We start from the raw sequence: 26,564 nt of genomic DNA, 5'->3' as shown, positions 1-26,564 counted from the left end.
TGGTCTAGTTTGTTGGGTGGATTTTCAATTGGAGTCCATTTTTAAAATTAAATTTTCATGTTGTAAATATAAATAATTCAAGTGACTTCAACATCTGCCTAAAAATGACTATGTTGAAAGAAAATCTCGATTGAAAGGATCCATTTTTCACATAAATAATTTAATTGACTTCAAGGTCAACCTGATGATGATCATGTTGAAAGTACATCTCAACCGAAGATGACTCTTTATATAAAAAATACCCATGGAAAATTAATTCCAGCGTAAATCTCGACAAGATTTGAAATCTCAAAGTTTGAAATATAAAAATATTTCAAGTCAAATCTACCTTTAAAATCTAAAGCAAAATTCATCTACCATCTGCAATCATTTGTTTAGAATGATAAATTTGAGAAAATTCTCAACTCATAATGACTTAATGTCTTATCAAGTGTATTGTTACAATTCATTCTAAAATAATTAACATGGCACATATCCTCTAATAAGTAACTTTGTCATTAAATCACAAGTGCTGATCAAACACATGTAAATAAATACTTAAATGGCGCTTTGGATATTATAACCTCAACAAACAGAGTTTGTGTTGCATTCCTATCATTTACTTAACACTGAATTATCCAAATTTTGAATAACTAACAATTGTATTTTCAGGAGTTTGACAAATATATGACATGCATGAGCCATGAACAAATCTAATAATATTAAAAAAAATTCTTTTTTTTCAATAAATTATGAAATCATCGTTACAATAAAAAGAATATCTGCCTTGCAATTATCATAGAAAACAAGCTACTACCTATTTAAAAGTCGGTATGCTGGCAAATCCTCAATCCTGGATACACTTTCCTGCAACAGCTCTTTCTCCAATTGTGCTCGTGTAGATTTCAGAATCTCCTGGAAAGAACCCATATAGTAATGAAAAGAGATGATCCAATGAATGAATTACTGTTAATTATATTAAAAAGACAAATCTGTTACATTGAATTCCATATAAGTTGCATGTTTAGAAAGCCATAGAGAGTCTAGAAGCTGAAATGCGACACAATAAAGACGATCAAATGCCATATCATCAAGCTCTAGTAGTTCAAGAAAATGACTTCCGGGTATAGTTGTTTGGGAATCTGTAGAAATCAACATACTACAGCTTGAGCGGAAAACCTACATATCATGTTGATGTGAGATGATTTGTATACTGATTACCTGGTTGCAGCCCCAACATCTGGGTAAGCATGAAAGATATATTGACACCAGCTGCTGCAAATGGATACTCGAATTCAGACCTCTTTCCATCCTGTTTGTGTAAAATCCTTTGGAAGGATTCCTACGGCAAATATAGTCAAAAACTTGTAGAAGATAACATATACAGAAATCAGGAGCAGTAGATCAGTTAAGGATGAAAACTTCACTGGATAATGCATGGCAAAGAAGATGAGATTTTCTAAGGATAAAAATCCAGCACTCCTGAAAGAATTTATCAGAATTAATTCCTGTTAAGAAGTAGTTACATGCTAATGGCATGACTTGCTGTTCTCATGGAGGAAAACCTGAAATCTGTTGATGGATCTGCACTTTGCCAACCCATATCCTTCCATTTTTCTGATTTGATAGGAGGAAGTTCACGCTGTGGATAAGCCAGTTTCCATAGCTGCTTCAGAGCAACCTGAGACAGATAAGTCGTAAGGAAATAAAAAATTTGAGCCATTGACAGAACAAGTAATCACATTATAATAAGAAGAATGATATCATTCTGGCATGAACGTAGTTTAAATCAACTATGGAATGTAACCTACCAAATGAGAGAGTCAGCAGGTCAGTTGGATAGCATGGCATTATAGAAGTTATAAAGTTATTTAGGAGATAAGAATAGAGGGTGTACCTGATGATCAAAACGAGAAATATCAAATGAAACATCCAGTCTCTTCTTTAAATACTGCAATCTTTCCTCCTGAAAGGTTCAGAATAAAAGAAAAAAAAAAGTTTCATAAAATGATATAATTCATACCAACAATAAGTTTGCGTCACTACCTAACATAGTAATTCCTCTCTTTGCGCATCCCTCTCCCAACCAATTCATTATAATTATGGCAACAATCTCGTTTCCTTTAAATTTGCTTACATGTACAAAGGCAAACAAGCTTTGCAAATCAAATTACTAAACAGTTGGCGTCAAAGCAATTGAAGTAACGAAATATATTATATATAAACTCCAACATATGAAGAAAAATTTGAGCCATGGCATAGAAAAGCATATTTTACTAACATTAAACATAATATATGTCGATATTTGTGGTTAATCTACAAGTGAATACATTCACTTGTTGAATAAGAAGTGAAGATAAAAACATCAAATTCATCATATAACAAAATAAGCATGTGAAGTAGATACCTGTAGAGGACTAAGGGAAAACAAAATCTTCTCATCAAATTTTCCACATTGATTCACCGACTGCAGACATAGTAGCCTTCCAAGAATTGAACCAGAGTTGACAACAATACTAGCTGGCAATGGAAAATTTTGTCAACTCGAATGATGATCAATTTCTTTACAAAGTAAGGGGAAACTCATATAAAGACTAATGGACTGTTTGGTTGTCTAAAAAAAATGCAATGTAAGAAGATTATAGTGTATTTGAAATACTTTGGAGTTATTTGGTTGTATAAAGTAAAGGCAGGTTTTTACTTTTTTTTTGGCTTGAAGTAAAGTGAATGCAATGGCGGTGAGGGCAACCAGTGATAGCAAGCGGGGTTGGTGGTGAGTGGGGGCCGATGGCAACAGCTAACGATGGCGGTGGGCAGCCGACGATGGCGGGTGGGAACCGGCGGTGGTAGAGGTTGACGGCCGGCAGGGGCCAGCTACTAGAAGCGATGGCAATGGCAATGAGTTTCTAGTATATTTGAAAATTGCCCAAATATATTAGATTTGAACTAGAGGGTGAATTCTTTTAACTTCAAAATTTTACTCTATATTCCTTCTACTTCAAATCAAATACCAATATTTTCAAAACCCCTAAATTTGAAATACATTACACTTCTAATGCAACAAACCAAATAGCACCCAAAGAGAAAGGACCGAATTTGAATTTAAGGAATTTTTTTCTCCCTTTTTTTTACCGAAATATCATGTTATGGATAGTGAAACAATACAAAGTTCCAAGGTTTAGTAAGAATCTATACCTGCTACGTGATATATTTCTCGAAGAAGAAGCATTGAATATAAGTTTTTTATAAGAAATGGTAAAAACTATTAAACAAACTTAAAATTCATAATATAGAAAATTTGCATGGGTTGTTAATAGTGACAAGCCATAGCCTAAATATTTAAAGGCAAGTTTTGGTTGGTAAGTTTTAAATGCATATGCTTATCTAACGCTTTTTTAACTAGGTCTTGGAATATTGCACCCCAAGATAACTACATGATTTTTCTAAATAGGCATCTTTGCATTCATCATGCTATATTGAAAAGAGGAATTGAGATTACATGAGCATTCAAAGAATCTAATCATGCAAGTAATGGCACTACTTTCTTCCTAAGAGGCTTCATAAGCTACCTCAAAAAAAGGCAGTGTGAATTATTTTACATTCTACTCGAGTCACAACTTCCTCACATGACCCTTTAGAACAGTGGTAAGTCTTTAGATGAAACCTCAACTAATCATTATACTTGGCGGGACGGGTACCACTGTATACACTTAAATAACCAATCAATACTATTATATTAATGTTCGGAGGACATTATTCTTGATTTCATGTATACCATGTGTTGCTTATGCTTTAATGAAATTACGGACAAATATGATGTATTTTGGAAGTAAAAACAGCAAAGTAGAAAAGAAGACATTGTTGTAATACAAATATGAGGTAGATCGGCTCTCCCACAAATCCTAGATACAGCTAGAAAATTCTCAAAGAAAAACTACAGCAAAAAAAAACAATTGCGTAACCCAAAATAATACATAATTAGCCTTTAAATAGGCTCCTACTCCCATTCCAAATCAGCCTCCTTTCCTAAATTAATTTCTTTTCAATTTTGAACTCTTTCCCTATATAATTACCTCCCAATCATCATTAAATCCTTCATAATTATTGCTCTCTAGACTTTTCCTTCTTACATAATGAATTATAGCTTTCTTGGGCCCCACAAGGGGAGTCGAATCCGCTCTACTGATCTAGTTCCCCCATCCCCCCTTCTTTGGCTAGGTTTGGCTCTGTTGAGCTGGGCGGAAGAGTTCCGCCTGTAACAATACTCGCCTCCCAAATATGCGCCTTGCCCTCAAGGGGAATTGTCTCATGATCGCCTTGTATGGCTCCCATGTAGCATCGCGCTCCGGCAAATCCTTCCATTTGATTAATACTTGTGGTGCCCCTGTTTCTCTTCCGTGCACCACTTCTACTCTTAAAGGTTCCAAAATGACCTACATGTCTTCTGTCAAGGTCGGGGGTAGCGAAGATGGTGTGTTGTCTCCTATCACATTCCCTAGCTGTGAGACATGAAAGACTGGGTGCAATGCTGATGAAGGTGGTAGCCTCAATCGATAGGGGCCATGGCTCCAATGTGCCCCAAAACCACATAAGGTCAGAAGTATCGTGGAGATAATTTTTTAATCCTCATCCTTGCTAATGTCTTCTGCCTGTAGGTTCTCAACTTTAAATAAACCATGTCCCTTGGCTAGAAGTGTACTTCTCTCCTATGCTCATCCGCCTTCCCTTTGATGATCTATTGGGCTCTCAACAAATGTTCCATGAGCTCAGATAATATCCTGTCCCTTTCCTCTAAGTATTGGTCTACACTGGATATTGGTGTAGTGCTATATCCATAATGAATCAAAAGAGGTGGATCTCTCCCATAGAGAATCTTGAGAAGGGTAGTTTGTGCTGTTGAAGGCTATGAGGTGTTGTACCAATATTCGGCCCAAGCAATCCACTTCCAAACTCTTAGGCATGTCTGACACGATGCATCTCAAATATGTCTATTGACTACCTCTGTTTAGCCATTTATCTGAGGATGGTATGTTATACTTCTCTTTAGGATTGTCCCTTGTAAACAAAATGACTCCTTACAGAATGGCTAAGGAATACATTGTTTATGTATGACACAATGAATTTTGAATATCCATGCAAGCAGACCACCTCTCATATGAAAGCAATAGCCACAGAGACCACAGTGTAAGGGGTGCTTTAGAGGGATGAAGTGTACACATTTGCTCAGACGATCCACTACTACCAGTATCACTAAATATCCCTCTGAATGAGGCAACCCCTCAATGAAATCCATCATCAACTCCTCCCACATCCTCTCTGGCAAAGCTAGAGGCTGTAATGACCCTACTAACATCATGGCAAAGTACTTGTACCTCTGGCATACATCACATCTCACTACCCGTCCTCCACATCGCAACACATCCCCACCCAGTATAATTTTGTTGATAACCGACTGTAAGTCTTCTAATCCCCTGAATATCCTCCAACTACGCTTCCTTGAAACTCCTACAACAGCTTGGGGATATATCCTGATCCCCCCATTAAAACAAATCTCCCCTAATGTAGTAGCTGGGCTCCTCTCAGGGTGTAACTGGGATGACTGTCTGGGTTCTACAGCAATTTAATTATGATCTTCCTCAGTCCCTCATCCTGCTCACTCTCCTGTTTGAGAGCTTCCCAATCTAGAATTATAGGTACTACAAAGCTATCATTCCGTTTTTCATGATAGCACGTTCACGGCCTTATTCTCCAAACAAGGTTAATACTGAATCTCAAAGTCATATCTTAATAACTTGGACAACCACCTCAGGTGCTCCTCAATCACCATCCTTTGCTCCAATAGAAATTTCAAGCTCCTCTAGTCTAACCTGGTGATAAATGTTTTCCAAACAAATAGGATCGCCACTTTTGAATGGACAAGACAATCGTCATCAACTCATAATCGTATACGGACTTGAGCCTCGACCTGGTAGTGAGCACCTGACTGAAATAATCAATAGATCGATGATCCTGTATGAACACTACTCTCATGCCATATGGCCTGCTGAAGGTGGGAAGTGCTAACACTAGTATGTTGGTCATGACTTTCTTCAATTGCTCGAAAGCCTATGTCGCTATGTCCCCCTAATTGAAATTGTCCTTTAGCTGCTCAGTCAATGGTCATGCTATCATGTTATACTGTTGCACAAACTTTTGATAGTATCCAATAAGGCCTAAGAACCCTCTCAGCTCCCTAAGGTTCTTAGGTAAAGGCCAGTCCAGCGTCTCCTCAATCTTGGACTGGTCTGCTGCTACCCCTGCTTTGCTCACCACATGTCCTAGGTACACCTATGGCTGTGCAAAAGAATATTTCTTCAAGTTGGCATACAGTCGGTGCTCCCTCAATTTCTCTACAACGGTCCTCAGGTGACCCACATACTCTGTCTCCATATAACTGTAGATCAGGATGTCATCAAAAAATATCAAGACAAACTTTTTGAGGCATGGTTGAAAGACCCGAATCATTAGGGACTAAAAAGTGACTGGAGCGTTAGTAAGGTGGAAAGGCATCACCAAAAATTCGTAGTGACCTTCATGAGTCCTGAAAGCTGCTTGTCCATATCCTCCAACTTCATTGTGATCTGGTAGTATCCTAATTTCAGGTAATTTTTTGAGAAGATGACCACCCAAATAGCTCCTCCAATGGCTCATCAATCACGGGATAGGAAATTTATCCAACACAGTTTCCTTGTTTAGTACTCTATAGTCCATTCAAAACCTCCAACTATCGTCCTTTTTTTCACTAATAAAATTGGGCTGACAAAGGGGCTCACATTACCTCTAGCATCTCTCTGATGAGTCTCTCTATTTCATCCTTTTGAATATGGGTACCAGTATGGTCGGACACTAATAGGAGAAGCTCCCTCCTTTAAGGTAATAACATGCCAGTGCTTCCGGGGTGGCAGTAATCTGCTAGGCTGATGAAAAACCCCAAGAAACTACTAAAGAAGCTGATGTACACACTCTAGAACCTTGTTTGCCTCTGAATTTCAGATCCCTTTTAAACTTTGCAGCTCTACCTAGTATCCCTTTTAAACTTTGCAGCTCTACCTAGTATCCCAGCCCTGCTCCCTATATCGCCTTGACCATGATTTTGGTTCTGCATAGGATGGCATCTCCTTGCAGCACCACCTTCTTCCCCTCCACTTAAATCTCCATGGTCAAGGACTTCCAGGCCACCTCGGTCTCCTCGATTGTTTGCAACCATTTCATCCCTGGGATCACATCAGTGGTCCCCAAATCTAAGGAAAGAAAATCCTCCACTATCTGTATGTCTTGGAGTGCCAACACCAACCTCTTATAAATCACACTACCCCTCTTTACCTTTCTCATTCCCATCATGACTCCAAAGCTCCTTGTATCCACCAACTTCAATTCCCACTGGTCCACGACCCAATTGGAGACGAAGTTATGAGTAGCCCCGCTATCCACCAAGGCCACCACTGGCTACTCCATGTTCTGTCCCCTTACCTTCATGGTGGGATTTACTTCCACCACTGGATACTCCATGTTCTGTCCCCTTACCTTCATGGTGGGATTTAAAGTAAATCCCACCACAGAATTTAAGGACACTTCCATCACATCAAGTCCAGTTGCTCTCTTCCTTATCCAGCTTCCTCCACCAAGTCCTCACTGTCAGTCTCTTCCTCCTCATAAACCAGAAGGACCTAGAGTATGCAGTCCTTGCACTGATGGTCTGGTGCATACTTCTCATCACAACAAAAGCACAGACCTTTCGCTCTCTTGTCCTACACCTCCGCCTCTGTGAGATGCTTTAAGTTGGCCCTTGGGGCGAACTCCCTCACTCTTTTTCCTTGGTACCTCCTTCTAAAATGATATCGTCTAAGTCCTTGGTGCCAATGAAGTTGAGGTAAACCCCACTCTTACTGCTTCTCTCCATCTGCCTTCGATCCTCTACTATCTGTGCTAGCTTCATCATCTTCTTTAACCCCCTCGACCTCAACAATCGAAGGTCCGCTCATATGTCGAGTTTGAGGCCCTTCACGAAATTTTCCTCTAGGACCGCCTCTAAAATTCCCCTTAACCTTCCTGACCACACTCAAATATCTCCATGTACTCAATGGCAGTCCCCTCCTGAGTCTAGGAAAGAAATTGCTCGTGTAGGTCTCCTTCCAACATGGCTAAAAAAAATTCCAACAAGCAATCTTTAAACTCCTCCAACGAACGAATCAAATATCTAACCTCTCTTCACAGGAACCACGCGAGGGCTTTCCCCTCTAGACATAACCCTAGGGTTGTAAGCTTATCCTCCTCTCTCAACTAATTCACCGCAAAATATCTCTCCACCCAGTATACCCACCCATGGGCATCCTCCCCTTCAAACACCGACATCTTCAGCTTCCTCACATTCGCTTATCCACCCCACCCTCCTCTTCCGCCATTGGTTCCCCCCGTGTAACGAGGGTGGGAATCCCACCTTTATTCCATCCGTCTCCCATGATCTGATCCCCCATGGCATGGCTCGTCTACCACCTTCTCCGGTTGTCCCCTCCCGTGGCCCAAACGGCCTCCCATAGTGATCAATCACCCTATCACCTCCACCATAAAACTCCCTCGCTGTCCCCCAATCCGAAATTTCCATTATGCCCCTTATCATAGCCCAAGGATGCATCTCTTGATGAAAGGAACTCTCTTTGTCAAACTATTTCCGTCCGATCTCTTTCTAATGGTTGAAAAATGTGGTGAGGGATAGCACTCAGAACTGTCGGTGGACTTATGGGTTGAATCTCCAGAAGCATCATCATCATCTCCTCCATCCCTCCAAATGGCTCACTATTCCTCCAATCAGCTCTCCATCTGATTCTTCATGGTTGAAAACCTTCCTTCCATGGTAGATAACATTTTCTCCATCCCGAACTTAATTTACTCTAACTCGTCTTTCAACACATCCACCTTCTTTGCTGTCATCTCTCCAAAACCTTGCGCTGATACCAATTTGATATCTTTTGGAAGCAAAAACATCAAATAAAGAAAAAGAAATTAAAAGAACACAAATATGAGGGCTGATTTTTTATTACTCCTTCAACAAATAATAAAATATACAATTGATCTACTATTCGAGAGGTAGATCAGCTCTCCCACAAACCCTAGACGACACTAGGAAATTCTCAAAAAAAAAAACTATAGCAGAAAAAACAATTGCATAATCCAAAATAATACATAATTAGCCTTTAAATAGGCTCCTAATTCCCTCCCAAATCAGCCTCATTTCCTAAAATTAATTTCCTCTCAATTTAGAACTCTTTCCCTAAATAATTCACCTCACAATCATCATTAAAACCTTCCTAATTATCTCTCCCAAGATTTCTCCTTCTTACATAATGAATTATAGCTTTCTTGGGCCCCACAAGGAGGGCAGAACCCCCCCCCCCTGCCCCCCTCTTGGTTGGGTTCGGCTCTACTGAGCCAGGCCGAGAGTTCCGCCCATAACAAAATAGCCACAAATGCACCTAGTATTAAGCAAAGAATAAAATAAATATATTTAGGTTACCACTATGACCTAGAAGTCATGAATTTGAATCACAAAAATGGATTCTCTACTATTAAATAAGGCTACATATGCAAAGCCCTCCCCAAATTCAACTTTGGTGGGAGCCTAAGACATTAGATATGCACCTCTTGGAAATTGCATATAGAAGTACCTTGTAAGCACTGTTGCCTTGTGAATATATAGTTTATACCCTATCAACATCATGCAACATTCAGGGATTTCATAAATAATGGTGAAAAAAAGAATTTAAGGATGTGGAAGAAAGCATAAAAAAATGTAAGAAATATTAAAAATAAAAGGAAGAAAAAAGAAAAAGATAAATATGAAATCTATTTTGGAGAATTTAAATAAGAAAATTCTTTCCAAACCAGCCAAATGGCCTTGGTTCGAACAGCGTACTCCTTTGTTTCAATCCTAGATGTCTCAGGCACCAATCTTAATGGATGCAATTATGATAAATTTCTCCTGCTCCAATATAAACTAATATCTGTAATTGATCATGTTCCTTATAATTGTAATTATTCTTGTGCCCGCTTTATACTTATATTTGATGTTAGGCACACCTAACAAAAATATGAGATACAATTTTACCAACAACAACAACAACAACAAGCCTTTATCTCACTACGTGGGATCGGCTACATGAATCCTTTTTCTCCATTGTGTCCTATTAAAAGTCAAATTCTCGTTTAAATCTAATAAAGAGAGGTCATTCCTAATATTTTCTAACCAAGTCTTTTTAGGTCTACCCCTACCTTTCTTAACATAAGTCAAATCTAATACACAATTGATCCAAGATATCTAAAACGTGTACTCTTATTAATGACTTGATCGCTCAAAGTCACAATCCCCTCACTAGGTCTATTACTACTAAAATTGCACTCCATATATTCCGTTTTAGATCTACTCAAGTGAAAACCTTTAGACTCTAAGGTTGACCTCCATAATTCAAGTTTACCTTCAACTCCCTCTCTAGTCTTATCAACAAGAAGAATATCATCAGCAAAAAGCATACACCAAGGTACATCATCTTGCAAATGTCTAGTGAGAACATCCATGACTAAAGCAAATAGATATGGGCTTAAGGCTGATCCTTGATGTAACCCAACCGAAATAGGGAAATACTTGGTCAATCCACCTTGTGTTTGAACACAAGTAATAGCTCCTGCATACATATCTTTAATGATTTGAATATAAGCATTATTGACTCCTTTCTTTTCAAGAACTCTCCATAGCACTTCTCTTGGAACTTTATCATATGCTTTTTCTAAATCAATAAATATCATATGTAGATCCTCCTTATTTTCTCTATATTTCTCCATCAAACCTCTTAATAAATGTATGGCTTCCATAGTCGACCTACCCGGCATGAATCCAAATTGATTTTGAGAAACATTAGTATCACGCCGCAACCTATGCTCCATAACTCGCTCCCATAGTTTTAAAGTATGACACATTAACTTAATACCTCTATAATTCGCACAATCTTGTGCATCACCTTTATTCTTAAAAATAGGAATTAATACACTCATTCTCCACTCATCTGGCATCTTCTTAGTCTTCAAAATAGTATTAAAGAGTTTAGTAAGCCATGAAATTCCTTCATCTCCTAAGCATTTCCACACCTCTATTGGAATATCATCAGGTCCAACAGCTTTTCCACCCTTCATTTTCTTTAAAGCCTCTCTAACTTCAGTTTTACTAATACGCTGATAAAAATAGAAATCTTTATTTTCATTTAGGGTGCTAAGGTCACTATAGTCAATCTTATTTTCACAATCTTCATTAAAAAGTTTAGCAAAATATCTCATCCATCTTTGTTGAATATCATCTTCTAAGAAAAGTATTTTTTGATCTTCATCTTTAATACACTTCACTTGAACTAAATCCTTACTACTCCTATCTCTTTGTTTGGCTAACTTATACATATATCTTTCTCCCTCTTTAGTATCTAATATATTATATAAATCACTAAAAACTAATGTTTTTGCATCGCATATTGCTTTCTTAGCATCCTTACGAGCCACTTTATATATTTCTCAATTATTATAATTTTTAAAATTAAACCAATTTTTATAACAAAACTTCTTATTTTTAATTTTTTCTTGCACATTTGGATTCCACCACCAACTATTTTTACTATTAGGAGCTTTTCCCGTTGATACTCCAAGGACATCTTTTGCAATATTCTTAATATCACTAGCCACTTTTTCCCACATAATATTAGCATCCTCATGCACAGACAAAATCTTAAGATCTAAAATCTTATTCTCAAAAATATTTTTGTCAATATTTTTTAAATGCTCCCATCTAATCCTAGAAAATCGTTTTACTATATTTTTTATTTTATGCCCCTTTATCTTAAAGTTCAAAACTAATAATTGATGTTGGGTACAAAAAAAAGAAAACTCTTTCCAAACAAACTTACTATAAATACGCTTGCATGATAAGCAGGCTGAGATCTCAGAATTGTGGCTCTTAAATGATGTTGATTTTAAACCATTCACCTCTACTTGGGTGGAATTTAATTTATAGCAAGCATAGAAAAGCTTTTAAGATGAGTCATACAATATCTCATGCAGAAACTCAAAAGTTCCCTGGTACAAACTTACAAGAGAAGGAAACGCTAGTGTAATTCTTGCAGTCAAATCTGACCCTCATTGCCTAATATGACTCTAGTGAAATGTTTAATTATGTTAGCCAATCAATCATAACCAACAGAACAATTTTATTAATTAAGAAAATTCATTAGAATCTATGAGTAGGGTGATGTAGGACTAAATGTGTGAGTTGATGTTTTGCCATTGAAATTATATGCTTTTTGAAAGAGCAAGAACAATTAGTCAACTTCCATGATTTAAATTGTGATTAAAAACAATAAAGCAATGATTTAGATCAAGCAATAGAGTACACAACAAAAGATTTAGAGCACAAAAATAAACAATCAAATCAAATTTTGCTTAATGTGGGGCTTTCGACAAAAATCCCTAAATTAACATTTAGAATAATCACTGTGTAAGATTCCTTACTCAACTCTTTAATGATTTGGAAACGGAGAAAGCTTACATAATCTTTGCGATACCACAATTGAATAAACTTAGAAGAGATAAGATTTGGAAGAAAGTTCAACTTTGTCAGGATTCGGAAGAAAATCGCCACTGAACAAGAGGTTGTCATTGGTTGATAGCTGTGGCAAGGTAGAAAAGGATTCTTTCCACGTAGTCTTCAACGGAGTGGTTGTTATCTAGATCAATGTCGAAGAATGTAGATCGTTGGATGTCGATTAAAACCCTTGGTAGTCGAATACGAAGCCGTGATCACGTTCAGGATCAGCCATCCATGAGTAGATGGCAAATTACAAGGTGTTGGAACGTCTGGATAGCAAACAGGGACCTTTTGGACCGCGAGGGGAACTTACTGAAATTTTTAGACATCAAACTGGAATCTTCCGGATAGCAGGAAGCAAGAGAAATTGTTGAAATTTCTAGAAAATAATATGATCTTCTCTTGGACATCGAAATGGGTGATTAAGGGAAGGGAGACAATTCAAAATATGCAATTTAATTTCAGATTTTGATGATCGGAGAGGAGGGAAAGGTTTGGATCTGAATCTCCATTAATTGGGGGAGGTGGGTGGCGGTGCGGCTACTATGGGAGTGGGGAAGGAGATGTGGGAGGGAATTAAAGAGTTAATAAACTTGGGATATTAGAAAAAGGAAGGAGGGATTATGGAAAATCTCTAATTAAACTAAATTGGTGTTATTTGGAAAACTTTCCTAAAATAGGTCATCTTATTTTAGGAAGGAATTTCAAATTCAAAATAGATTGAAATATGAAATTAAGAACCTTCCTAATTTAAGATGTGTTATAAATGGAAAGTGTCAATTACGGATTTGAAATTTGGAGGCAAAGGAAAAGGTGTGGCCGGCGGCTAGGAGGGGATTAGGGTTAGGGCCGGCGGCTAGGGTTAGGTCTAGGGTTTTAGATTTGGGTCGGCGGCTATGGGGAGGGGAGGGACCCTTGTGGCCGATAGCTATGAGGATGGAGGGGATTTGGGCAACGGCTGAGAGGGAGGAGGGTTGTGGCAGACTGGCTCAGTCTGGCTAGTTCAAGTGAACCGGCTGACCCTTAATACAAAAACCACGTAACCGTCTCCCTTATTCACGAACAGAGAAAAGCGAACACACACAAATAGACCAAACTCATGCGAAGAAATGAGTGTGAGGTTTGTTTCACAATTTTTAGCGAATCGTTTCATTTGAGGATAAAATTTAAACTCGTTTTCATTCCTATTGCTAAAGAAACAGAAATTGAGAAAGAAACACAAGAAGAAGAAAGTTTTGTCGAGAGGAACGGCTGAGAGGAAAGTGAGCGAAGGTTTGTTATTTTATTTAGTTTTTTTCTATATAAATACTTCTCTATTCTTCATCTAATCAGTGGAGAATATTGCTTGAAAATGAGGGTAGAGATTGAAAGCGGAAAGGAAAAGATTTGGAAATAATGAGTAAATAATTCGGGAATCCTTTTCTTCTGAAAGTAGAAGAAAGAGTAAGTGAACTACTAATTAAGTTTGATTTAGATATTAATTTATATTCTTATTTTCTAATTGAAGAAATCAATATTATAGGAAGGATTCAATTAAAGCAAACATTGGTTTAATGATTCAATAGAGAAGGAAGGAAGAAAAAACTATTCTGAGGTAATGTTATAGAAGGAATCAAATGTTGATGAGGCATTTAAATTTGAATTTAATATAAATTAATTATTATGTTATGATGAACAGTTCTCAATACATGACGAATATTGGAAGAGGAGAATCAAATGGGTAAATTATGAAATTTTATTATTTTTTTTAATGCATACAATCTTTTAAACATTTGATTATTTGCATAAATTACAAATGTTGAGAAGATAGATATCTCATGATCTTAAAAGTCTTCTAATAAATTTCATCTGTTATAAATGTTTGAAAGTTTTATTAAAGAGAAATGTATTAAATTATGTAAGATATGAAATCTGCAAAGGTATAAATAATGATCAAATGGAAAGTGGAAAATGGAAAACAAAATGAAAGACAAAAGTTATATATAGAAATAAAAAAGATATAATTATAGAAAGGAAAATATATTGCAAATTACAAGAGCTCACCCTCGTATAGTACTGGCTGGGAAAGCAACGTACCCGTGCATGTTAAAAAGGAAATGAAATGGAAATGATTGTATCTCATTTGGTACATTTAGATGGTGCTCCTGTAAATGGAAATGGGGAAATGGATATACTAAGGAATTGAATGTCAAACCTATTAAAACAAATGTGAAAATAGAAATGGATTGTTATGAATGAATACCAAGAAAAGGACTTATATGGTATTATAAGGTTTATAATGCATGAAATATGTATGTGTATCGATTGATAGTAAGGGAAAAAGTTGTATGTATTATATCGATATATTTATTTTTTCATGTTTTATAATTGTCAATAATTACCCATTGAGTTTACTTTGTAAACTCATTCCATTAAATAAATATTTAAGGTAAGATACCAAAGATTTGAAATGGCAAAAAAGGAAGAGTTTGTCTATAGAGACGACGCAACAGTGAAAACAGGTAAATTTATGATCTTTTCAAATGTTAAGTAATTAAAGAATTTTGTTAATGGCTCTTCAGATTTAGGAGAAAATTTGATGTTTTAAATGTTGAATTACTTATGAAATAAAATGATTTGATCCTACTGTCCGACTTTTTAGTTCCCGCCTCGTTAAGTCGAGCCTTCGGGTCGGGTCGGGTCATGACAAGGGTGGAGGCCGGCGGTTAAGAGGAAGGGGTAGGCTTTGGGCCGGTGGTTAGGAGGAAGATATAGGGAGGCCGGCATCTTGGAGAAAAGAAAGAGGAGGAATTTGGTGGAAGAGGTGGACCACGAACCCAGGCGCTTCCTATGATTGGTGGATAGTACGTTGCCCTCGCCTAGGGAGTTCAAACTTTCACAAGAGCTCTCAAACTCATCAAAACACAAGTGCAAAAATTTATCATAATAATCATCATTACCCTCTCCAAAGAAGAGGGGTTATAAATAATCAAATTACAATAGTAACTCCAAAAGACAAAAGTGCCCCTAAGGGTCATAAACAACTACTCCCTCATACATGAGAATAAAAATGGAAAGACAGCGATAATAAATTAAATACACATATAATAATAATAAGACTAATACAGATGATTGCAAAAAAATAAAGTGGTGCGATCGTGGTCGTAGATCGTCGGCCCCTTCTCAGGTAGACTCTTCATATATAGTTGAATGTCCTCATCATAGGGACATTTGATGGAGCAATTAAGATTTATTGCGAGAAGAGGCAGAAAATGATGTCAAAATTCAATTTACACCGGCCTTCAAAATCCAATTGAATTTTCTCTTGAGTAATAAAATATACTAGTGAAAATCAATCCATGCTTCCATTCTAGCATTGATAGAATAATATGAAAAATAACATTTCACAAGCTTAACAAACGATCTTTATAGTCAATATTTTTTAAGTTATAAAAGACAAACAAGCTCAATTTCTTTTATTGTATAAACAATAAAGCAACATCAACATACATACATAAATCAATAATTAGATCTCAAACCAAAGCATTACATCAAGATTAAGGAATATCATCAGCAGCAACATTTGCAATGTTCAAAGCAGAAGCATGATCATAATGGTTGGCCTCTCCAATGATGGATTCAACCATGTGCTTCAATACAACACCACTCCCAAATTGTCTTCATTCAAATAACATGAAATCAAATTGAATTCAAATCTCCCTTCAAAGATCTTTTGTCAGCCACTCTAAAGGTCATGAAAATTAAAACTAATGAGTCCACTCATTTTACTCGTTTGATTGTTGCCAGCCTCCGTATGGATATTTGCTTGTATTTTACTTTATTTTTTCCTTGTATAAGAACATCATATACTCTCTTTAATAATTAGAGTGAAGTACTGAGTCATTTTATTTGCATGCAAATCCAAGCGAAGGCTTGATGACAAAATCAAGGAAACTCTAGTTGATTTTTTGTTTATCATTTTACTTTCCTCCTTGCCTCTTTCGCCTCTTTCGGCCATACTCCAAATCGTAACCCTAATCGCCTCCCCTTCCTCAACTCCACAACAACCCTAGCATATACCCAAGCCAATAACACCTCACCACAAAAATCCTAGATGTTGTTAGACCTCGGGTTTGCAAAATCTCCCAGACCCTAAAGCCATCCCAAGCCTTTCGCTAGCCTCCATGCTTCCCTCCACATACTATATACCTTTTTTTCTCCTCCATATCTATTAGCCAAGGCTTCAAAGCTCTCAATACGAGACCTCATCCCTCCACAACCCCACAAAAATAATCCTCCAAGAAGCACAAGAGCCTACACAACCCTACCCTAACTGGCCTACAACCCAGACAAAAGCATTCCATCATTTCTCTGAATTCCACAACAAGGAGTGTTTTCCTCATCAAGATCCTCCCACCACCATCAAAATAGCATCAAAGCCTAGGCCATACGGGTGCTTGCTAGCAAGGCATACAAAGATCCATAAGGCACAACAAGGAGAGTAACCATCGTATCAATCAAGGCATTAGCAAGTGGTGATCAAGCTATTCTCCATTTTGGGTAAACTCTGCATGGCTCTTTGCTTATAAATTCCTTTATATTTATAGTTTTTCTTTACAATATAAATTTAGGATTATGGCATATTACTAGACAAATCTATGAACTATTTGCATGAACTCGAGTAACTAAGAACTAAATCTAGCTAGCTAGTCCTAACATTAAACATATCAAATCTATTTTACATAACTTCTCTCGGTTATGAGAATGTGATCCACATAAAAAATTTTGTTCATTAACTATTAAAGGTGATTTAAAACACAGAAATTTGATTTATATTTTCATGTTAATTTCTTTTTATTCATTATGGAATAAATATTTATCTGTGTTTATGGAACTTATTGTAAGAATTGCTTGAAGGCTCAAAATTTTTTTCATTAATCACTTATACCAATTTAATATGGGAAACTATAGAGAAGAGAATTATTTAGGAGTCGAAAAGAATAGATTCCTTTTAACACTTGGCATAATCCTATCAAGAGCATATCTAGAGTTGCTATGCTGCACAAGTAAGGTTTTTGGAATCACTCCAAGAAAATAAAGCCCTCATCAAAATAATATCTTATGAAATAAATCATATGTCAGGACTCGGACGGAGGTTTGATTTAATGAGACGGGAACAAACGGTCGGACATGTAGTTAAATTTATGTTTACTAAATAACTATTTCTAACACATTGAAAGAGCCATTAAAATCTCAAACACATATTAATAAGAATTATTGTAACTATTTCAATAAATAACTTCCTATGGGAGGTCGCGCCTAGGAGACATGTTCTCTCCTCTTCCACTCATTTATAAATTCCTTGGATACCTGTGGATGCTTACAAATATAGGAGCGAGTCATAAAATAACTCAGTGAGTACCATACTTCTAAATTATAGTAATACAAGGCATTTTAATCAGCATCCATGCTTGCTGTAAAATATAAAATAACTTTATTTAATAATATTTAAATTTAGAAATAACTATCAATCATATCTTATGCATATATGTAATACTCATATCCTATTATAACATTTTTGTAACTATGATAATTGTCACAAATAAAACCATCTAAATAACATCAATTAAGGTACCCACTTTTTCATTTTTTTCCCCATAATCCTTTCCAAAATCTTTTCCATTTCACACGCATGAGTACATTGCATCCCTAGTCAATATCATAAGGGGGTGTGCTTCATCAATCAATATGCACATACAAGCATTTATATACAATCATTTCATTTATATATCATTCAAGAACTTTCTATAATACATATGATAAATTATAATGCTGACTATCAAAAACTCGATATGACCATTCATTGAAATAGAAAAGATAAATAACGCTGGAATTCTACAAATAATCACTAACTAATAAGTATCAATTGATTCAATGCAATTAGATTAGAGAAAGAAAAATTATTACTTTAAAAATAGGAACATAGGTACTCACCCCATAACCAAATGCCTTGACAATTCACTTTAATCACTACTTTATCTGATGTGATACATGCTTGGAGTTACACAAGATTATCAAGAGAATTTAATAGAAGTTTAACCTTTATAAAATGATGCGTCAATTCAAAGTAGGTACAAGAATTCTCAGTCTTCCACTTGCTTAGGCAAAGAATTGCATGAAGATTAACCAAGAAACTTTCAATCAAATACAAGGTGAAGTAATGTAAAAGCTTGTAACATAAATCCAAAAGTTAATAATGAGGTGTTCACCTTTGAGGATCTACTCTCTTCCCTACGAATCTAGGTTGAGCGGAGAAAGATCTTCCACACTAGAAATGAATTAACCACTAGGACAGACGAGCCGAGGAACGTCGTTGTTGGGAAGGTAGCCAGAGTGGTGGAAGAAGATGGTCGTCCAATGATGATCCAACATCCCTTTGACCTTTGCTCGTCGATCACGTCAACTAAGGTGTATTGGATACGGTCGATGTATTATTCAACGGTGTAGTCGAAAACAAATCCCACGTCAAAGAATGGCGATTGGAGGATGTCGACTTGATCTCGATCATCATGCACAAATCCAAAGTTCCATTCAGGTTCCGCCATGCATGGTTTGCATGAGATGAGAGAGCATGATAAGAAAACCCAAGAGAGGAGAGGTGGTGGCCGGCTTGGAGAGGTGGAGGGGAGAGGCTAGGTTTCTTGGTGGAAACTAGGTTAGGTTGGGGTGGAGGGGATTAATTCTAAATCTGAAATTACTCTCAGATTTTGAGTTAATTGGGAGGGAAATACTCTTAAAATTTGAATCCAAATACGTGGTAATTAACTCCTTTGAAGGAGGGAATTAATGGGAGGGAGCCATAAGGGGGCCGGCGGCATAGAGGGAGAGGGGAGAGGGGTTTGTGGAGGAAAACTAAAATCAATTTCAGTTTTAAGTGAAATTGGAGGGAAAGTTATTTGAGATCAATTTCAGATTTCAAATGAGGAGGAGGGGCATTGAATGAGCATTCAATGGGAAACCCCATTAAGGGGTCGGCGGCATCAAGGAGGAGGAGGAGATTGGGGAGGAAGGGAGGGGGTTTCCAAATGCGTAATGATGACTAGGAAAGAAAAATTATTAAATCCAATTTGATTTAATTTAAAATTGGATTCAACATAAAGAACTTTCCTAATTTGGATTTCCCAATTTGGAAAGAATTTGAAATTTGAATTTCAAAATGATGGCTAGAGGAAAAGAGGGGTGGTGGGTGGATGGAAGGGGGTCGGTGGCAAGGTGGCCAGCCGGTGGTAGGATGGCAGCCGGCGGCTTGGGCTCTAAGGGACGGTGGCAAGGAGGTGGGTGTCGGGTTTTCCAAGCCAATGGGTGTGGTTGTCTTCTCTTGAGGTGAAGGGGGGGAGAGATTGGTGGAGAAGAAAAGGAAATCGAGAATCACAAACCTCACACTCTCCACTAGAACTCACAAAGAGATCTAAGAGCTTTCTCCTCAAGAACTCACAAAGAGATCTAGAGGAGTTTTGAAACTCACAAAGAGATCACCAAGATAACTTTTCAGTCATCAATAATCCTCCTCATACATAAGAAAATGACCATATATATAGGCCCAAAATGACAAATAAAACAAAAGACTAGAATGCCCCTTAGGCTACAATAGTGACCAACTACTCATAAGGGCACAAACAGAAAAACTGAAATAAAATGATTAATACATAAAATGCTAATACAAAAAATGCATCAAAAGTAAAGACTCTTCATCATGGCCATCGATCTCCTATGTCGCCTCTGATAAACGCATCGAAACCTCTTGTCGATGTCTCCATCATTATCGTCATCAGCTTAACACCTATATAATTATCTTTTCATCATCATAATTTATAATTTATACCTAACTCATAAATATGATTATCCTACTTATTCTCTCTATACTTCTCCATCAAATTTCTCAAAAAATATATAGCTTCCATAATAGATCTAACTAGTATGAATCTAAATTGATTTTGAGAAATATTAGTATCAATTCGTAACCTATACTCAATAACTCTCTCCCATAATTTTAATGTATGACACATTAACTTAATTCATCTATAATTCGCATACTCTGGTGCATCACCTTTATTCTTAAAAATAGAAATGACACCCATCTGGAATCTTCTTAGTCTTTAAAATAATATTAAAAATTTTCGTAAGAAATTCCTTCATCTCCTAAACATTTACACACCTCTATTGGAATACATCATGTCCAATAGCATTTTCACACTTCATTTTCTTTAAAGTCTCTCTAACTTCTATTTTACTAATATGAAAATAAAAATAAAATTTTCTATTTTTATTATTTTCTATTTTTATTTAGGGTTCTCTAAGGTCACTAAATTCAATCATATTCTCACAATCTTCATTGAAAAGCTTAAATAAAAATAAAATTTTCTTTTTTTATTTAGGGTTCTCTAAGGTCACTAATTCAATCGTATTCTCACAATCATCATTGAAAAGCTTATCGAAATAACTTGAATTTTATTAATAGAAAATAATAAAAAATCATTATCTTTCTTTCTCTCCTCCCTAGCCGCTGCTAATGCTCAAGCCCTAATCGTTCGCCTGTCACACACGTTTCTTTCTTGGTCCCTTTCCGTCTACCTCTCTCACATGGTTATAAGGAGATGAAATTCTTCGTCTTCGTCAATACCGAAGGAGACAAATCTCTTCATCTTTATTGACACCAGGTAATTGAATCAACAACAACAGATCAAGCCCTTTTGTGTACTTTGTCTTCCTGACTACCTCCCTTTGGCTCCCACGACTCCAAGTGATTGGAGCAGTTTGGGATATTACATCATAAGACATCATATAAGCATAAAATTAATTCAAAGAAAAAAATAGACCTATAATTCTATTTATTTGTTTGTTTCATAACAACTAAAATATAATATTTTCATGATATGGCATGGATCTCCTAAATCGTGAACCTGCCAATACCACTGCTACACTAATATATGCTCCCATGTGGATACCCTATGGAGTGTTAAAAAAGAACAAAATATAGAAGAGTGAAGATATAAATAGGAATTATTGGATATTATGAGAAAGTATTAAAGTAAAAACCAAATGACAGCCCACGTGAGACTAGAATTATATAGCACACTTTTAGGTAGTCCATGCAACCTATATTTGCTAATGTTTCTTTAGCATCATTTCATTTCGAAGCAATCACCTACCAGAATTTAAATTTCAAACTACAAAGATAACCATTAAATTTCATCATATATTGAATAAATTCATCATGCTTATTACTTAAATTTTTTTGTTCCTTGTGAACTAATAATTAATTGTAACCTTTATCTGTAGCACAACATATATCCTTCCAGATCATGATTTTTATTGAAGAGTACATAGAATGGGAGCTTATAAGGTGGATGTTAGCTAAAAAATAATACGATGACAGGAGACTGATATAATACTAGAACATAACTCATTGAAAGCTAAAATTAACCATCTTCTTATAAGCTTTATACAATTGCAAGTGCTAATTTTGTTCATTATAGCTATAATTCTTAATTACCTATCCATCTTATGCAGCTATTCACAAACTGTGAGATACAAGTCATGCAGAAAGGCTCTCTCTGTTTCTGATCCCAAATCTTTTGTTGACTCTTCTGACTGGAATCCTGTAAATGAAGCGATAAATATCTGTTGAACTGGAAGAATTTTCCAGGTTCTCTCTGATTATTCTCACCTCAAGATGTCTATCATTAGAATCATACTCTGCAAGAAGAGTCTCTCTTAGAGAATCTGACTGGGAAGTGTTCAAATGCTCGTCTTTGCTATCATCAATCTCCCCGTGATGTTGACGCCTTCTAGTGGTTTTAGTAGACATGGTACACGTCTATTTAGCTTTCCAATTATTCCTGAGGACAATAAGTATGTTGTATCACATATGTTATAAAAATCAATGGGATCAGTTCCAAGGAACAGAATAAAAGTGGGGAAAAAAAGGATTACATGTACATTGTCAATAAGGTAGTTTCAAATTAGATATTGCTGAGACGAGCTAATATCTTACTAAAGATTGTTTGCATGTAAATGCTGCTGAAAATTTAACAATTGCTGCTGTGCCTAGAGATTTCAGTAATATCCAATCTCAAATGATAAGTTCAAGCACTTAGTACATTCGTCCGAGCATATTCGGATGAGCTTGTCTTCAAAAATTTTAAATAAAGAGATGTTGCGCATTTTTTAAATAGTTACACTCTTCTCAATGCAAGATCAAGTTTAAATTCATTCTTTATTTTAGCCTATGCAGCATGCTAAGATCCCAAATTTAGGAATTTTGATGCATTTGTCAAAGCACATTTGGGTAAAATTATTTTGAAAGATTGGATACAACATACAAGCTTCAAGACATCCTTATATTTTTTATACATTAACATAATGCACTTTAATATCATTTGATGCACTCACATGAAGCACTTGAACATTTTTCGATGCATTGCTGGAAAAAATGACAAAAAAAATAAATGATTAGTTATCTCGGCCACATTTTTCATTGCTTTTTCCTGAAAAAATGACATATGAAATGAATGATCAGTTATCTTGGCTAATCATAGAAACAGAAGTGCAAGTTAAGGGTAATTCAAATAGAAATAGAGCTTAGAATAATGAGGAGACTAAATTGAAAGACCTATATGATATTGTGATATAGATTTCTCAAGTGGTAGACAAGTTGGCATCTATTAAAAAATCTTCTTCAAGCAGTGAACTGAGGTCTGAGCTTGGCCATGAAATAGACCAATATTTGGGAATATGAAGACTTCCAAGCAACCATTATTAAGTGATCAAACTACTGCTAAGAACTAGTTGCAAAAAAATTGGAAAGATATTGGATAGTATGGTTTGCCCTGACAACAAAAGAGTATACTTGCAACCATTGTTTTAGAGGGAGAAGCTGAGGGACGGTGGCAAGTGTAATACCATGAAAAATTGAGAATGATGCCCTTATCAACGACTAACTGAGGTTATTTTGTGAGAATGCTTAAAAACCGGTTTATTCCATAATTAGCTAGACTAGCACTACAGGATAAATTCTACAACATAACTCAAGGGTGAAAGCTAGTTATGCAATATAAGATAGAGTTCATCTCTTTATCTAGATCTGTTCATTATATCAGTACTCAAAAAGAGAAGTGCCACAGAATTTTAAGAGGTCGCAAATATCAGCTAAGGTTAGTTTTGGCTTCTTTTAATATCAAAGAATTTTTAGCTTTAATGGAAAGAGCTACAACAGATAAAATGAGTTGAGTTAATCAAAACAGAATTGAGAGCAACAATTTGGTTAAAAAAATATAAAGAAAGATAATTTCAATGGTAAAAAGTTCAAATTGGACAGTAAACATAAGAAAATTTAGTTTGACAAGCTAGCAAGTAAGCAGTGTGGAAAGAAACATTTTGGGCAATGACTTCTTAGTTTTAAAAAGTACTACAGGCGTGAAAAAGTTGGGCACTACAAAATGGACTATCATTTAAAAAATAAAATAGCAAGCCACAAGGGTATTAGGGACAAGCTCAACAAAAGAAACCCGTTTAAGATAAACTAGGTAAGACCCAATTTTATGGAAACTATTAACATTTGTTAAAGAAAAGATTTTGGCAAATAAGAACAATCAATGAGTGAAAGTAAGAGTTTTTATCATCACTAAGCAGTATGTTCAACCCCAGTTTCTTGCTAATTTTCTTCGAAAAGATTTACTGTTTGGGGACAAATTCATTGTCAAAAATAAAAACTTTTAAAAGAGATAGAAGTATGACAAATGTACTACCATGGAGTCTGAAATACCATCCATGCTACCATGAAGTGACAGAATATAAAGTTTTGAAAGAATTCACCTACAGTTATTCTTTCCTCCTTCCTTCTCGAAATAATTCTTACTAGTTTTTTTCATAGAAGATGCTTACTTTTCAATCGTCTCATTTTCTCTATATTCCATCCCTCAATCTAGTCATTATCTAGCAACCTTTGATTACTGGAAAAGAAGAAATGACTCCTAACGAACATCTACAGAATTACCTCAATCTGATTATTATCTGAAATTTGATTATTGGAAGATTGCAAGAGGTTATTATCAGACATGTAATAATAACTACCGTTTAAACTCAATAACAATTTTAAGGGTGGGAGCGAGGAGGGGAAAGAGTCTGAATAGGGCTTGAGCTCATGGCATGCGCATGAAAAAGTTCGGCTCACATTTAAAGCACTTTTATAAGTCCAATTCACAGCAGAGGAAGTGGGAATTAGGAAAACTGAAACAATACTATCTGGAATTCAACCAATCTGCTTAGTGGATAGAAAAAATCTATAAGATACAAAGAGAATTAAAAAAAAAATCCCTTCAAATCTAATAAAAAAGGTGTTTCTCATATTGAAACATGCATCAAGATTAGCATCTCTTCCCCATTCAAATTTAATTTTGACCGCGCCCAAACTTTCAGCCATTTACAAGATATCATCGTCTATGGTTAGTGCTGGAAGGTTTGTTTACATTGGTGAGAAGCTAGCATCAGAATCACAAGATAGTTTTCTGCGTTCTATAAGCACTATGAATTCTGCTTCAGCCAAGAAATGTCATTTTTTTATATTAAATAATTTGAAGCTTTATCTAAATCATTCATGGAGCAATAACAGCAACCCTATGAATCCAAACTCAATAAGTCCGATAAAACCCAAGCTGATTCACAGAAAAAAAAAATCATATTATCCATCCATACCATGCCAAAAGATCAAATCAACCCTAGAACACAATATAACAGATGAATCACAAATCCCATGCACCATTGAGAGTTTCGGAAAATACTTCTCTTTATTCTCATATAAATCTCAAAGTAACAGTTTTGGAAAATAAATCATGGCCACCAAATCTAGGCAAAATCAAGAAAAGGTTTATCCGTTTATGCAGGAATAAGCCCGAAAGCGCAGACAGATGGATTACCTGGGCAGCTTGGAAACAGATCAACGGAGGGGATCTCTAGTTAACGTAAATAACCTATATTAGACAAAGTGTTCTACTAGCACGCCCCGACAAGTGGTATGGTGAGATTTGATTGGTTACTGGGATTTGGCTTCACCGAAAACAAACATTTTCAGGAATTTTTTTTTTAAATGAGCATGTTATTAATTTAAATTAGGCATAGAATCAAAATATTAAAAAATAAAAAAAAATGAATTAGTCAAATCATTTGACACATTCTAAAGAATGCGTCGATTTAGTGCATTCAAAACTAGTCAAATCATTTGGTGATTTCTTTAAAATATGTCAAATGCAAATGATTTAACTAGTTATTTATAATGCGTCAAATCATTTGGTGTATTCAGTGCAGTCAGTCGAATTAAAATCTTAAATTATTGTCGCAATGCGTGAAATAATTTGGTGCATTCAACGCATTCAATAGAATGTGTCATTTTGTTTTGCTAGTTTGCTTCTTTTTTTTTTCTTTTTTTTTTTTTTTTTTTTTTTTTTTTTTTTTTTTTGATATTTTGCTTATATTCCTAATTTAAACTATATATCATGCTCCTATTTATTATATTCCGACATTACCATAGCTCAATCAGAATCCCTAAAGTAGACTAGGCAGATTTATAATTTATAGGAATTTATATAAAAAAAGGTAAATTTTATTTATCTCATAATAAAAAATTTTGAGAAATATATTCATAAATTTTCAATATATATATATATATATATATATATATATAATGAAAATAGTCTCATTTTTTACCATAGAATATTAATTTAAAATCCATAGTGATCAACATTAGTTAGAATAAGACGTAAATCAAATTACAGCAAGGTTTGGATCTATGTTCGCTACTTGTTTGAATTATATTTGAATAGTTTGTATTCTTAAAAGTTCAAATATGATTAGAAAAATTGATTGAAGAAAGTTTCAACAATGTTCAAGCATAATT

At 35.6% G+C, this 26,564-nt stretch overlaps 1 protein-coding gene across 3 annotated transcripts; it reads right to left on the bottom strand.

The window, feature by feature from the left end:
* Positions 1–602: 602 nt before the first annotated feature.
* LOC110095696 (ELMO domain-containing protein A) lies at positions 603–25,721 on the bottom strand. Of its 3 annotated transcripts, none has more exons than XM_028692248.1 (10): positions 25,588–25,721; positions 22,341–22,512; positions 22,167–22,272; positions 2,387–2,499; positions 1,877–1,945; positions 1,545–1,660; positions 1,407–1,461; positions 1,201–1,321; positions 979–1,121; positions 603–894 (listed from the first exon to the last, which is right to left on the bottom strand). In XM_028692248.1, exons 2-10 carry the CDS (start codon positions 22,479–22,481, stop codon positions 793–795), a joined length of 966 nt encoding a protein of 321 aa, XP_028548081.1. In that variant the 5' UTR covers positions 22,482–22,512; positions 25,588–25,721; the 3' UTR covers positions 603–792. The 3 variants fall into 3 exon arrangements, with proteins under 3 accessions (XP_028548081.1, XP_028548082.1, XP_028548083.1); XM_028692249.1 differs by lacking the exon at positions 25,588–25,721 and adding an exon at positions 25,367–25,520; XM_028692250.1 differs by lacking the exon at positions 25,588–25,721 and adding an exon at positions 23,066–23,209.
* Between the last annotated feature and the right edge of the window lie 843 nt (positions 25,722–26,564).

Source organism: Dendrobium catenatum, unplaced genomic scaffold, assembly GCF_001605985.2.
Source record: "Dendrobium catenatum unplaced genomic scaffold, ASM160598v2 original_scaffold_153559, whole genome shotgun sequence".
Classification (NCBI taxonomy): domain Eukaryota; kingdom Viridiplantae; phylum Streptophyta; class Magnoliopsida; order Asparagales; family Orchidaceae; genus Dendrobium; species Dendrobium catenatum.
This window is presented reverse-complemented; position numbering and strand designations above follow the sequence as displayed.